Here is a 14,433-nt window from a genome sequence, read left to right as displayed (position 1 = left end):
CATGTCACAACCTGCTCTTGTTCCTCATCAGTATGCAAATGACTTCTGATGATTGTTTCGGCTTAGAAGAGCTGTTTGACTATAAGGCAGACAGGCATGACAAGTGAGAGACTGCTCATTACGAAATGACAGTAGGAGAAACAAACGTATACTGTAGTTATAACGATTTGAACGGGATGAATCCCGTTATAAAAACATAAATACAACATACATCATATTCAACGATACATAATACACACAGCCGGAGAAGCACATTCTCATTTGCTGGCATGATGCTTCACTCTAAGCTCGTGAAACATATGCAAAGTAGGCATGAGATGAATGAGTCATGTCGCTATCGAAATTAGTTTCCGATGAGATAGACGCGACATGTCACAAACCACATCATCGTTGGTTCCTTCGAGAACAAGTTTAGCTTTGTCATCTCAAATCTTGTCATATCTTATATATGTATAGCATTGTCAAGTCTGCCCACCTTAGCTCAGCTTGTATTTGAACACTATTCATCTGGCAATATCCACCCGATCTATATACACAGAACTGAAAAAGACTCATTCGCAATGTCAGGGGACAATACCCCCATACCACCCTCTCAACCCCATCGTACCTCCCCCAACCAACCCTCCAACGATATCGAATCATCACCTATCTATCAAGCATTATCAGCTCGTCTAGCCAGGACTGAAAATGCTTTATCAACCTTATCCACCCAGGTATCTCAACTGACAGCAATCGTGAAATCATTACCACAATCTCAATCACAGATTACCACATCTCCTGTTAGATCAAAAACAGCTACGACGACCAATAATACTTCAAGTGTATTCGCACCTTTTGATTCTGAATTACCATTACCGAAAAGCAATGGTCTAGCTAAATCACCTTTCATACCATCTACCACACCCCAACCTCAATCTCAAGGAGCTGTAGCTTCAACAGGTCCACAAGGCTCACAGGTGGAGATCGCAGCTTTGACTCAGCAGATATCAGCATTATCAACCTCCGTCGCTCAATTACAAAGATTACAGACACAATCACACTCACAACTTACTCGACAATCATCTTCTTCCAATCAAACTCCTACGTTAGGTACGTTGGGTACGTTGGGAGATGGTAGACATCCTGGACCATTGGCATTGGGTATACCTCAAAGACCATTACATCACGGGGTAGAAAGTCTCATACATTCCAATGGACCTATGACCACGCCCAATTCCCTTGCTGGAGGTGGTAACAATCGACCAGGGATGAATAGGTCTTTCTCAAGTGGGATCATAGGTCAACCTCAACCAAATAACTCCGGATTGGCCAGTGGACAAATTACACCCTCTAGTGAATACCCTTCGACTAGATTGGGTCATCCCCACCATCCTCATACGCCCAGTGGATTGAGAGATAGAGAGAGGGAGTGGCCTAATTCCGCCGGCGGTACAGGTGCAGGGACAGGTACAGCCAGTCCTGGACCAGGTGGATCGACTGGAACTGGTCCACTAACTCCTGGTGGAAGTGGTGTGGCTGCTCCTGGAGCTGGGATAGTCATTACGAAATGGGAACATCTAAATTTGAAAGTTGATTTACTCAGATCAATATCCAAGTACGGGTGAGTAACTGATCTCTTTACTACGGTCGGAGGATTTTCCGGTAATATAACAAACTGAGAGTGAGCTGTGATAGGATCGGTCCACCAAATAAGATTCAAACGAGAGTACTACCATTCATGATCAAAGGAAGTGATATTATAGCTCAAGCTCCTCCTACCACGGAGAGAATCATATCTTAGTGAGTCACTACATTGCATCTCATGTCTATATTCTTATTTCGAAGATTGCTTGTACTGATAAACTCTCAAATACGAACAGTGTTATTCCCGCTTTGCATCTCGTGCAAAACTTGCCACCTCCCCCAGCCAGTTACGTCGGACCATCAGTAATCATCATCACCACGACCGTTGATCAGGCAATGCAATGTCACAAATGTACGTGACCACCTGTCTTCACTACTTCCTGAAGTAGACTTATCACTGATTACCTTGTTTTAGTGGTCCGAGGAGTTGGAGGTCCATTAGGGATCAGATCGGCTGTAGCTGCCGGAGCAGCAGGTTCATCAGGTTTACCCAACGAGATTGCTGCGATGCAACGAGACGCTATTCACATTTTGATTGGTACGCCTGCGAAAGTGGCCGAAGTAATGACTAGTAGGGGTGGACTGGGCGGTGGGGAATGTAGATTGTTGATCGTGAGTTGCGCCCTACTTTCTGAATCCTTCTGGGTGTGCAACGAGTATTGACCTTGATTTTTCCTATTACAATAGCTGGACGAAGTGGATCAATTGATCGTAAGTTGTCTGAATCTCCTTACATACTTTGATCATGCTAATCTGCCTATGGTCATAGGCTCGTAACTTATATGATAACGTTCTGAATATTGCCAAGCTCCTTCCTGCACCCCGACGAGGTGGACCCGGTGGACTGAGCATGACTGGCCCATTAACGCCCGGAGCTCCAATCGCACCTTTCTCACCTGGTTTGACGAGCCCTTACGACGCAGGAAGAGATTCGCCTTTCAACCCTGCTAGCAAGACGCCTTTCCCCACTCAAGGAAGTCGGTTTGGAAATCCCGTTGGAAATGGTACAGCTGCCGTCGGTGGACCTACTAGTGCGGCTGCTGCTGCAAATGGCCCCGGTGGTGGGAATGGAATAGAGAGGCAGACTTGTTTATTGTAAGTTGGTCCATCCATTCAGCTTTGTATCTACATTTTCTGCGAGACATTAGGAAGCTGATGGATGAGATCGACATTCAGCTCGAATACCATTCCAACGGACGTGATCAACTTCTCACAGTCACTTTCCGTTCGAGATCCAGTTCGAGTCCTGGTCCGAAGAGAGGGAGGCACCAATTCTCAGGAATCTGTATCTTCCGTCACACCGGGGATCAACCTCAAACATACCTATGTGTACTTGACTATCACCGGATCAGCCCAACAGGGATCGAATAATCAGAATAAACAGAATAACGAGATTGGTCCAGGAACGATAGGATCGGGAAGAACCAATGGTGGACAAGGCAACGAAGAGCAGAATAGAGCTAAAGAATATAAATTGGATATGTTAACGAAGATGTTGGAGGATTATCCTTTATGGCAAGCTATCATACATGTGGGAGCTTATAGTATGTTGGAAGCTGTTGTGGTTAGGTTACAAAGTAGGAAATGGGAGACTTTGTACCTTGTAAGTGAAGTGGGATCGTCACATATGACAAGATAATTTGATCTGACCTCATTTTGTTTGATGTTTATAGACACCGGATATGCCACCTACACAGAAAAAAGCTATTCTCCAACAATGGCGTCTATCTTTATCAGGTAACGGACCTAGGTTCTTGGTCGTGTTTGATGTGAATATAAAACCACCTGAAGTACCTTGGTCACCACTGGTAATCAACTTTGATTTACCCCGATCTGTCGAAGGTTACGCACACAGAGCTGCTGCTGCGGTACCTCCCTCAAACCGTCAAGGAGGGACGCAAGGCCAACAGGTGAACGGTGTTATCGTCAGCTTTGTACAAGCTGCTGGGGGTGATGTGGAGATGCTTAGAAGTACGGAATGTGCTTATAGGTTTAAGGTGGGTTATACATCACAGTACTGCTTGAACTGAAGCTGACTGATGTGTTTGTTGTCGTGCTATAGTCCGCTGAGATACCTACTGTGTTCCATGATTTGTTCAACCATTGATCACTATACAATGTGCCCGATACAGAGATCGTTGATATCTGGTAACAGGATATAGATAGAAAAGGAAACGAATGAGCATACATCTGACCCAAATAACAATCTTTGCTTTTATCTTCTTTTCATTTTCGGAACAACGTGTAGCAAATTAACTTGGTTATAGTTTACCTGCCGAGGAAGATATCCAGTACATATATACATGCATAGGATGTGTAGCTTTTCATGACCAAATGGTCAATTGACATGATGTGGATATAAGTCGTCGATCGGTGTTGAGATGATAAGCACGCGTCTCTTTTGACTTTGCGTAAACGAGGTCGAGGTCATAGCGTCGCGTTGATTCGTGAGTTGTGAGCTGAAGCTGAAGTTACATTCGACCTCAACTGTACTGTGAGTATCCATTTATATAACATAACGAAATATAACGAATAACATACAAGCAAAAGCAATGTCAGTATACACAGGGGAATGTGAGTGATAGTGACTGTCATGTCACACCATATACGTATTGTACTCTATGACATACTGATTGTATCGATTCATATCTATGATTTTACAGCCCGAGGTGAACTCCTCGCATGGTTAAACGAATTACTAGAACCGATAACGATCTCAAAAGTAGAACAATGTGGTACTGGATCTGTATATTGTCAGATCATAGATTCAATTTACGGTCAGTATCCTAAACATTGAATCAACTTGTGATAAAGGTATACTTCGAACTGATATAATGTTGTGTCCTGTATACTGTAGGCGACTTACCGATGTCCAAAGTGAAATTCAACGCAAAGATGGAATATGAATATTTAGATAATTTCAAGATCTTACAAAAAGCTTTCAACGTTCATAGGATCGAAAAGGTAAGTCTGACTTGTCACTATTCTGAAATCTGCATGGAATGTTAATCATCATGATCAATCGTATAGCCTATACCTGTTCAGAGACTTATCAAGTGAGTGTATCAGCAATATTACTTATACTCTCGATCGGCTGGACGAGCAAAAAGAACAATTTGGCTAATAAACATTTGGTGTTTGGTTACCGTCTTCACTTCATAGATGTAAGATGCAAGATAATCTCGAATTCTTACAGTGGATGAAGAAATACTGGGATGCCAATAGTGGTGGGATGGCATATGACGCAGAAGGACGAGCGTGAGTCAAGTGCACTGACCGATATAATCACTCCGCCCAGCTTAAGCTAGACGTTCTGTACTTATGCGTTGTTTAGAGGCGGTATAATCCCCGCTGCCCCGCCTCCAACTTCACGCACAGCCTCTTCTTCCGCCCGAGCAGCATATCCACGTCCCGGAGGTGGTATAGGCGGTGTGGGTGCCAGTCGACAAGTTTCATCTGCCTCGGCAGCTCAGGTAGCTCAGATGCAAGCTCGTGTAGCGGAGATCGAAGCTCATAGTGAGAGTTTGTTGAAGGAGAGGGATTTCTACTTTGATAGTGAGTTAGATGGTATTTTCCAAGCTTGCGAAATAGGGGCAGTGGAAGTGGAAGAAATATAGACGAAGCAAGGGATAAGAAAGCGGAACCCGAGTCATTAGCGAAAACTCATTTCGATGAACTACTCAAAAGATGATAGGAAAAGATGAATAACGGATCATTCATGCTAATCAACCTTGTCATCGCCAGAACTCCGAAATATCGAACTCATAGTACAAGAACGTATGGCTATCGAAGGAGTGACGCAAGAAGAGTCGGACGTGATGGCTAAAATCCAAGAGATTTTATATGCTACGATTGAAGGATTCGAGGTAGGTTATATCTCTCCTCTCGACCATCCCCCTTTCACTGGGTTGTACCTTACTAAAATCGTATGTCGTTGGTAAATTGTAGGTTCCGGAAGGTGAAGAACAGCCGTTACATGCAGAAGAAGAGACCTTTTAATCAATTCGGTATATTCGATGTCTCTTGGGTTGTAATGTAGTCGGGTAGACGGACTCCTCTTTATTCTTGCTGGATTCTATCTTCAGAACCAGAGGATATATAGAGGAAAAGTTTATGATTTTTGAGTGCTTATAGAGCCGATTCATATATACACATGCATTCGTGATATCTTTAGTTGCATCCAAAAATCACAAAGTGATCTTGGACATTGTCAGTTTATCACCTTTGATTCCCCAAGCTATCACATAATGTTCTAAAACCAATTTGAGTTCTTCGATCTCGTCGAGTATTTCAAGTTTTGATATACTAGTGATACAAGATATTTCGATAGCAATTAGCTTCGGACCAAATTCGATCGTGATCATAACATTTTGTTGAATATTTGATCCACACTCACCGCTGCAATTCCTCTGGATCGATGACTTGTTGTCTAACTTGCCATAAAGTCTTTACACCGCTTTTCTCGAATATACCTTCCCCCGAAGATGGATCTAGAAATCTTTGAGCTTGAGATTGAGGGGTCGGGAAGGGTTCGGATCCTGGTATAGATAGGTTTCGTGACTGATGGACAAGTATCGTATACTGCATGAGCTTGATGACAGATCTTCAAACTCATTAGAATTTAGGTATAAAATGTGAATGGTTTTGCTCACAGCTAAATTCCTCTTCATGACTTTCCCAAAACTATCATCCAGCCCACTCATCTCATATATCACACCTATGCAATCGCCAAACCTACTCCCAAACCACGAAATTATATTCTGACTATCATCAGGAGGCATATAAGGGAATAAACATTCCGCCAAAAACAACGTCGGTAAACCAGTATCTAATAACGGTAATACATGTTCATCTAATAGTTGATGTATACTTTTGGTTGGGGTTGGACGAAGATCTAGAGGAAGGAGTGTATATTTAGGTGAGTCGAGACGTGTACCACCCTGTGAGATCTTGTATTCGAGTGATAAGTAAGAATTGAGTTTCTTGGAACGGGATATACGATGTGCTTTAGGGGATGTCAAGTGAGGGAAATCGATTTCGATATATTTGGATATATTCGGTGGATGATTTCGAGACTGATCAATCTCACATACAGTCAATGGTTACTCTTGTTCATTGTCTATTGATATGACAGGACTGGTCTGAACTCACCATCAACCTCCAAAACCTCGTGTCGCTCCCTGCACCTAACGATACAATCTGTCTACCTACCTGTCCACCGTCATTGTCTAAGAACCGGTTGACCAGCGTATCGATGCCGATTGTACGGTGATGCGTACCTATGTTGATCAAAGGTGGTTTACGAGTAGTTGAAGATGAGGTACCGGGGGAGAAAGATGATTTGTATAATATGGAAGAGAATGGGTCGGTCAGGTAGCCTAGGGATATTGCTGAGCTGTGTGGAGATACCAATGGGTGTTATCATTACAATTACTAGGTCACCGAAACTGCAGCTCAATGTTGTTTTGTTGATGGTGCACTCACGCCCTTGACGATGAGGCATCATCATCTGTCTGCCTGATAGCGTCATCTGGATGGACCATTCCACTTCCGCTCCCATTTCCGTTCCTACTTGGTAGACTAGGTGGCAGCATCTTGTCCAACGCTAACTGAAGTGCTGAATACCATCATGCATACCAGGAGAAGCTGATCAACCAGGGGAAATGTCGACTATGGACGTCCTCCACTGTGATCATCCAGTGATACCACGTGGCAATGTCCTTTGCACTTGTACTACGTCGGCTCCACTTTTGTGATCATATACCTCCACTTTTAGCTGGTGCTATGTAACGGCGAATGATCATCATCAACCATCCATCTGGTATTATTCATCTTCATCCCATCTATTCGCATATTGTATGTCCCGCACCTTATATATAGTGACAACGCTCATCCTCTCAATATCACTATTGATGCCTTTGATCTCACCTACACTAGTCAGATCGACAATCGCCACTGCTAAAACTAAATTACCAATCCCAATCTCAACCATTGCAGCTGTAGGAAACAACGCAATCAAATTGTCAGGCTTGGGATTACCTTTCGCCCTATTTTCAAGCAGTAGTAACAGCAAGATGCCTAGTGATAGTTACCCGGTGAAGAAGAGTGACGATGAGTGGCATGCCATCTTATCGCCTGAACAGGTGAGTGAAAGATCTACTTACCTCGTTTCTTGCTTAAAGCTGATCGATCGATATTGGTAGTTCCGAGTGATCAGACAGAAAGGAACTGAAAGACCTGGATCTCACGCATATGATAAGAAGAATGATGATGGTGTTTATCGTATGTCTTTCTCCACTTTCATTACATCTTGCCACTCGCTGATAGAATTGTTAAATATCCAGATTGCGCCGCCTGCGATGCTCCTCTGTACACGTCCAAGACCAAATTGTGAGTAAGGTGTAACGATATTTGCCACTCATGCAATATACCAGGCATCTTGATTAATAGATCGGTTGAAGCTGACTTGAGTTATGCATATATAGTAACTCGGGATGCGGTTGGCCAGCATTCTACGATACCGTCCCAGGGGCTGTCATCCGTCATGAAGATAAATCAATGTTTATGACTAGAACCGAGATCGTCTGTGCCAATTGGTGAGTAGGGGTGTACATATGACTGGCAGAAGAACACGAAATAGCTGACCTGGGAACATGATTGTAGTGGTGGACATCTGGGACATGTTTTTAAAGGGGAAGGTTTTGGCAATCCCATTGATGAGAGGTGAGTCAGCTGCATCGATATATCATGCGACATTAGCTGATTCTTTGGTATAGACATTGTGTGAATGGTATCTCGCTCAACTTCAAACAAGAGTAGAAGGCTGTAGAACGATGTTTGGCCTCATTAGCGGAGGGATGGATGTATGAGGGATTTGATAATCTTGTCAGACTGGTGTAGCATGTGGGACATGTTGTAGATGAGGTGGTTGCTGTTGTAGGAGGTAGTGTAAATGATGTACAGAAATATAAGACGATGCAAGCGACCATTTAAGAGTATCTCATTCATACTTACTATCAGTCAGCCAAGTGAAATTGATAACAAGCGATAGGAATTGTAAGACGAACCACCACAACCACATATTTTCATTTTATTTGATTCATTTCAAGATCTATATACATAATCAAAGAACGTCCATCTACCTCAGCCTACAAAGGACTACTCAGACTCATCTACTAGTACTCATGAACGATTTTAAGCATTGTAGATAGCTTGTAACCTTTCGATCTCCTTTCTCGAGTTCTCTTCACCATTGTAGAACAATTCCAAGGCATCCTTCAATCTGATAGCGGTAATTTCATCTTCTTTGTTGTATTTGTCCAAAACACCATCTTCGAGATAGTTGATATCGGTAGAAGCGATCTTCCAATCTTTTTGCATAACTTTGCTCAATGGGTCTTTGGTGGCCAACTCCTTCAATCGATCTTTTGAAGCGGCAGGTTCAACCTTGTTCCATGCTTCCCAGTAGATTTCGGTGTTGTTCAATTGGTTCTTAAATCGAACTTGGTGTTCTGCACCCTTCTTGTATTTAGGAAGTTTGGAAGTTGAGCAGAGATCTTCCATCTGGTCGGCAAGGATGGTGTTGGAGTCGGCACCAAGTTCGAGCATCGCCATACATTCTCGAGCAGTTACACAACTACAAGATAAACAAAGATCAGTATGCTTTTGTTGACGGGGGACTGGGTTGGGACTTACGAAGCGGCTTTGATCAGAGGTTGGGTCTTTCCGGTCTCCTTGGCAAGTCGGTCGTAAGTGTCCCTGATGTGTCTCATTCGAGCGGCCATAGGGTGTTGGGTAGCTACGTCCTCGACATCAGGCCAGATGGATGGGTCAACGTGGGCGGGACATTCTATAAAACCAATTGGTTAGCCTAGTATAACATCGGATTGAAGCTGAGTCATCACGCACCATTGAAGTATGGACTGATAGAGTGCATGCCAGCTTGGGAACAAGCGATAGCTTGAGGAAGGGAGAACAAGGAAGTACCCAAAGTTCTGATTCCCTCGGCATTGAGGACGGCAGCAGCTTGGACACCGGCAGAGGTGGATGGGACCTTGACCATGAATCGTTCTCTAAAGAGTCAGAATGTACAACATCAGCGGCCCATACAGGTAGAGATATTGATGTGCACAAGATAATGACTCACCTTGGAATACCCTCCTCTTGGAAGACCTTGTCGTAAGCTCTGACATGAGCTTCGATAGCATCTCTGTTATAAGCGTTTCGGGGAGAAGCTTGGACCAATACTCTTCCTTGGATGTATGGTAAGACTCTCTTAGCGAATCTTACGGACTATCGGTTAAAAGAATAATTTAAGTCAGTCATCAACGATTTGTCTACTACAATTCGCCATGGCTGACTCACAAGAACGGTGTGAACTTCCAACCAGCTCTTGCCCTTGAGTTCCTTGATAGTTCTCTCTACCAACTCCTTGTTCTCGGGGTTGTGAAGTTGCTCATCTACCAAAAGATGATTAGAGGTCATATCGTGAGCTTTGATAGGGAGGTTCTTGGCGATTTCGGGATTCATAGAATCGGTATCTACGAGACATCCCGCAGCTTCGATTTGCTCGAGCAAAGTTGGTTCAGGTTTAGAGATCATCTTGTTGGTGGTTTGTCTTGTATGGTTGTATTCAAATTTATAAAGAAAGTTTGTGAATGAGAAAGAAGAAGTTTCGATATCGAGAATCAGTGTATAACCTTTATATACTCTACTTTATCCTCCTTCAGCAAGAGATCGCATGTACTCTCCGGACACGTACATACACCATACCATACCATACCATCTGATATGAAGCTAACAACTCATCTGCCGAAAAATCTTGACACTCCGAAAATTCAGCGATTCGCTGAACTGCCCACGATCATGATACTACCGTGCTAGCCAGTAGATTAGGTGACCTTCCAAGGTGCCTGCGTGGTTATCACCTAGTGTCAGCATGGTATCGTTGTCAACTGACATAGCACAAGAGGAGAGTCGGCTTGGGAATCAACGTTGGTCGGCTATGGACTCTTGATTTATCCTAAAGACCATTCATTCTCCGCCAATTCTTTTATCTACCATAAATGTCCAGTATCTGTCCGAGAAATAACCTTGGTGAGTCTAACTAAAAAGAGAGTTCGGGCCGTCACATACCGGAGGGTCATAAAGAGGAGGTTGATGCTATTTCTCATGTGACTTATGCAACGGATCATCTTGAACCATTTTCCTCTGATCATCTGCTGTATTCTTTTCTTCTTTTGACTTGGCAAGTTCGGGTCCGAACTAGGCCTCTCATCCTTCTTTACATTATGTGAGTTTACGAGCACCGTAACGCCACGATGTTGAGAGTTCATCATGGACATTTTGTTTGTACATTTGGTTCTGTCTCTTTTGCATCCGTGAACTCGCTCTACCATGCAAGTTGACCTATACTACACTCGACCGAGATCCCTGATACCAGAACGTCAGAGGCGTCATATAAGTGTAATAAGTTTCTTTGTATGATTCATTAAGCGCTCCTTTCCTACAATCCTCCAATGTCGTGTTTTCCAGAAATAGTAAGATGGCTGGGGTGGACGCGAGGAAAGCATTCCTGTGGTTTGATCGGTGACGCGGGGATTTGATGGTCCGTCTGTATGAGTTTGTGTGTATGACGTGTATTTCTTGTGTTTTCCTGAATTTGATCCGGAGAATCAGCGGGGCATCAAGGAGAGATCATGGGGTATCCACCGATCAAAAGGTATCCCATCAAAGGGACTTAATTTAGACCAGGAACAGATCAAATTCCAGATGTAAGCGGTACTGCAACTGCATCAATAGACTTTGTTGTACTGCGCCTGCTATCCCCACCCGACGCTGCGGTGTTATGCTGTTAAGCTCTCACCCGACATTTTTATGACAATGACATCGTACAAAAGGGAATGAGAATCCGCAATTTGTCCGCTTTCGTCGTTGTTTGGTTCGGGTGCGTTCGGCTAGAACAAGACATTTTCGAGTCCTCGAGTGCTCGAGCAGGAGATAGAGGATGGGGAAATGATGATGGAAAATAGTATATTAGTCACGATGAGATCGACGAAGATTGTCTTCCCCTCCTTTCCTTTCCTTTATTCATCAACACTATCTTCACTCACCAACACTCTTGTAGCCCTTCATTGTATTATCTGACTTGATCTCATCCTTGTTCACTCATCATCATGTCAGCGGTACCTCAGTCCGCTGCTAGCGATTCATCCGTCCACCGTTTAGGTGCGGATGCCAAGCCCGAGAAATTCAGTGATGTCGGCCATATCGAAGATATCGAAGCTTCGCATCAACAACATGTCATCGCTCGTAATCGAAATGTATCTGCCAAGTGAGTTTTATCCTACCCTTTGATATGGTATGTGTATCAGTGCTGACTGGAGGTGACACCATAGGATCCAGAATCCTTTGTTTGGACTATCGAAGGAAGCCTTGTTCTCTCGAGCCGACCAATTCTGTACCGAAAAGGGATTCGACGACAAACGGGATCTATTCCGAAGAGCCGCTTTACTCTCGCAAAAGCCCGACGAGTACGAGACCATCGAAGAATTGACCGATGATGACAGGTACTGGCTTAGAAGGGAGAGAACCAGTGAGCCGCCTTATGCCCTATTCGTAGATCCGACATAACAACGTCAGCTAATCGCAATTCTAGACAAATGGGATCAAACTCGTGCTCTGTACTTCCTTGTTATCGTCTGCTCTATTGGTTCTGCGATCCAAGGTTGGGGTGAGTCAACAACATCCGCTTTGCTTCATATTTAATGTATCCATACTCAGAATACTGATGTCTGGCAATTCTGCAGATAATACCGGTGCAAATGGTGCCAACTTGTCCTTCCCTGTCGAATTTGGTATTGATCACAACACATGGTTGGTCGGTATGGTCAATTCGGCCCCCTCTATCACCGTAGGAGCCATCTCTGCGATGCTTACCGATCCAATCAATCACTATATTGGTAGAAGAGGTACAATCTTTGTCACTGGTCTTTTCTGTAAGTGACTCTACCCTGCCATCAACTTTACATTTCTTGGGATCAGCCTGTTGACCGTCTAAATGTGCAATAGGTGTCTTCCCTGTGCTCGGTCAAGCATTCACCAGAAATTGGTGGGAACTCTTCATCTGTCGAGTTCTCCTCGGTTTCGGTATGGGTATGAAGATCACCACTATTCCTATCATGACGGCTGAGACGTGCGTATATCCCGCCTGCATCGTGCATACAAAAGAGGATGCTAACAATCCTTATTTTCTGCCAGTGCTCCCGCCGCCATTCGAGGTGCTTTGGTCATGTCTTTTCAACTTTGGGTCGCTTTCGGTATCTTCTTCGGTTTCTGTTCCAACTTGGTATTCTACCAAGTAGGACGTATCGCCTGGAGAATTCAATTGGCCGCTGCTTTCGCGCCTGCTGTACCTCTCCTTGTCTTGAGTGAGTCTATCACGTAGCTTACCTGGTGACAAGAAGTACATAGCTTATATCGATTTCGATTCTTCATATAGTCTGGTTCTGTCCCGAATCTCCAAGATGGCTCATGAAGAAGGACCGATATGGGGGAGCTTTCCAATCTCTTATGAGATTACGAAAGTCTGAAATCCAAGTTGCCCGAGATTTGGTAAGTCAAAGATGTCTCTCCAATTGGATATATCGTAAGCTTGTCCACTGACATTGGCATTTCTTCTCAGTTCTACGCCCATTGTCAATTGGAAGAGGAGAAAGAAGCTTTCAGAGGTACCACCTACCTGTCCAGATTCCAAGACCTCTTTGTCAAGCCCCGTCTCAGACGGGCAAACTTGGCTTCTTGGACCATCATGATCAGTCAACAATTGTGTGGTATCAACATCATGTGTTAGTCATATTCCCATCTTTCTCTGAACAGCTCCTCGAAATCAATTGCTAATCACATGATCTCATAGCTTTCTACTCGTCTACGATCTTCTCCGAAGCTGGATACAACACCAAGCAATGTCTTCTGGCATCTTTCGGTTTCGGTCTCGTCAACACCATCTTTGCCATTCCCGCTATTTACACAATCGACACCTTCGGTAGACGAAATTTGCTTCTGTGTACCTTCCCTTGCATGGCTATATGTCTGTTCTGGGCAGGTTCTATGTTCTTTATGGATGAAGGAAACGGTGCCAGAGTACCTGTCTTGGCCTTGGCGATCTACCTTTTCACCGCTTTCTACTCTCCCGGTATGGGTCCTGTACCTTTCGTGTATGCCGCCGAGTCGTACCCCCTCACTCACCGAGAGATCGGTATGTCATGGGCCGTGCAACAAAACAACATGTGGGCAGCTGTCCTTGGTGAGTTCTCTCGATTTTCTCCGTTTGTAAAGAACGGGTGGCTGATTTTGTGATTTCACAGGTCTGACTTTCCCAAGTATGTTGGCTGCTATGAAACCATGGGGTGCATTCTACTTCTACGCTGGTACCAATATACTAGCCTGGGTACTATGCTTCTTCTTCGTTCCGGAGACTGCGTAAGTTCCACTCACCTTCCTTGACCATGTCAGACGAGGCTTTATTGACTGTTTTGCTGCTTTTTTAGTGGACGTACACTTGAAGAATTGGATTACGTCTTTGCTGTACCAGTACCGATGTTTGCCAAGTATCAATCGACTCAATGGTTACCATGGTTCATCAAGCGATACGTCTTCTGGCAAAAGAGCGCGAGACTTGAACCTCTTTATAAACTTGAGGGTGTCGCCGGTGAGAGAACCCAAGTGGAAAGATTCCATTAGGTTTATCTTCTCAAATCTTATGGTCATATGATGGACCATATAGATTATGACGAAGGATAAGACTAGAGG

At 44.0% G+C, this 14,433-nt stretch overlaps 6 protein-coding genes across 6 annotated transcripts; 4 read left to right on the top strand and 2 right to left on the bottom strand.

Annotated features, from left to right (window-relative positions):
• Positions 1 to 560: 560 nt before the first annotated feature.
• On the top strand, positions 561 to 3,730 carry L199_007988 (uncharacterized protein; the record flags this gene model as incomplete). The annotated part of the gene is made up of 9 exons (XM_064893674.1): positions 561 to 1,600; positions 1,675 to 1,779; positions 1,860 to 1,975; positions 2,039 to 2,235; positions 2,311 to 2,334; positions 2,393 to 2,718; positions 2,800 to 3,226; positions 3,297 to 3,620; positions 3,686 to 3,730. 9 exons carry the CDS (start codon positions 561 to 563, stop codon positions 3,728 to 3,730), a joined length of 2,604 nt encoding a protein of 867 aa, XP_064749746.1.
• A 445-nt stretch (positions 3,731 to 4,175) lies between these two features.
• L199_007987 (uncharacterized protein) lies at positions 4,176 to 5,622 on the top strand (the record flags this gene model as incomplete). Its single annotated transcript, XM_064893673.1, has 8 exons — positions 4,176 to 4,197; positions 4,287 to 4,400; positions 4,481 to 4,587; positions 4,654 to 4,679; positions 4,786 to 4,881; positions 4,958 to 5,178; positions 5,368 to 5,489; positions 5,572 to 5,622. 8 exons carry the CDS (start codon positions 4,176 to 4,178, stop codon positions 5,620 to 5,622), a joined length of 759 nt encoding a protein of 252 aa, XP_064749745.1.
• A 188-nt stretch (positions 5,623 to 5,810) lies between these two features.
• L199_007986 (uncharacterized protein) lies at positions 5,811 to 7,217 on the bottom strand (the record flags this gene model as incomplete). Its single annotated transcript, XM_064893672.1, has 5 exons — positions 5,811 to 5,928; positions 6,020 to 6,183; positions 6,276 to 6,698; positions 6,775 to 7,018; positions 7,108 to 7,217. The coding sequence occupies 5 exons, from the start codon at positions 7,215 to 7,217 to the stop codon at positions 5,811 to 5,813; spliced, it is 1,059 nt and encodes a 352-aa protein (XP_064749744.1).
• A 318-nt stretch (positions 7,218 to 7,535) lies between these two features.
• On the top strand, positions 7,536 to 8,442 carry L199_007985 (methionine-R-sulfoxide reductase; the record flags this gene model as incomplete). Its single annotated transcript, XM_064893671.1, has 6 exons — positions 7,536 to 7,766; positions 7,827 to 7,905; positions 7,968 to 8,013; positions 8,109 to 8,219; positions 8,287 to 8,346; positions 8,400 to 8,442. 6 exons carry the CDS (start codon positions 7,536 to 7,538, stop codon positions 8,440 to 8,442), a joined length of 570 nt encoding a protein of 189 aa, XP_064749743.1.
• A 375-nt stretch (positions 8,443 to 8,817) lies between these two features.
• Positions 8,818 to 10,224, bottom strand: L199_007984 (uncharacterized protein; the record flags this gene model as incomplete). The annotated part of the gene is made up of 5 exons (XM_064893670.1): positions 8,818 to 9,259; positions 9,319 to 9,472; positions 9,532 to 9,695; positions 9,770 to 9,915; positions 9,988 to 10,224. 5 exons carry the CDS (start codon positions 10,222 to 10,224, stop codon positions 8,818 to 8,820), a joined length of 1,143 nt encoding a protein of 380 aa, XP_064749742.1.
• A 1,574-nt stretch (positions 10,225 to 11,798) lies between these two features.
• On the top strand, positions 11,799 to 14,364 carry L199_007983 (uncharacterized protein; the record flags this gene model as incomplete). The annotated part of the gene is made up of 11 exons (XM_064893669.1): positions 11,799 to 11,956; positions 12,021 to 12,217; positions 12,281 to 12,355; positions 12,432 to 12,620; positions 12,694 to 12,817; positions 12,883 to 13,052; positions 13,124 to 13,236; positions 13,307 to 13,469; positions 13,538 to 13,927; positions 13,989 to 14,103; positions 14,172 to 14,364. 11 exons carry the CDS (start codon positions 11,799 to 11,801, stop codon positions 14,362 to 14,364), a joined length of 1,887 nt encoding a protein of 628 aa, XP_064749741.1.
• Between the last annotated feature and the right edge of the window lie 69 nt (positions 14,365 to 14,433).

The sequence above is a fragment of the Kwoniella botswanensis genome, chromosome 3 (genome assembly GCF_036426115.1).
Source record: "Kwoniella botswanensis chromosome 3, complete sequence".
NCBI lineage: Eukaryota > Fungi > Basidiomycota > Tremellomycetes > Tremellales > Cryptococcaceae > Kwoniella > Kwoniella botswanensis.
This window is presented reverse-complemented; position numbering and strand designations above follow the sequence as displayed.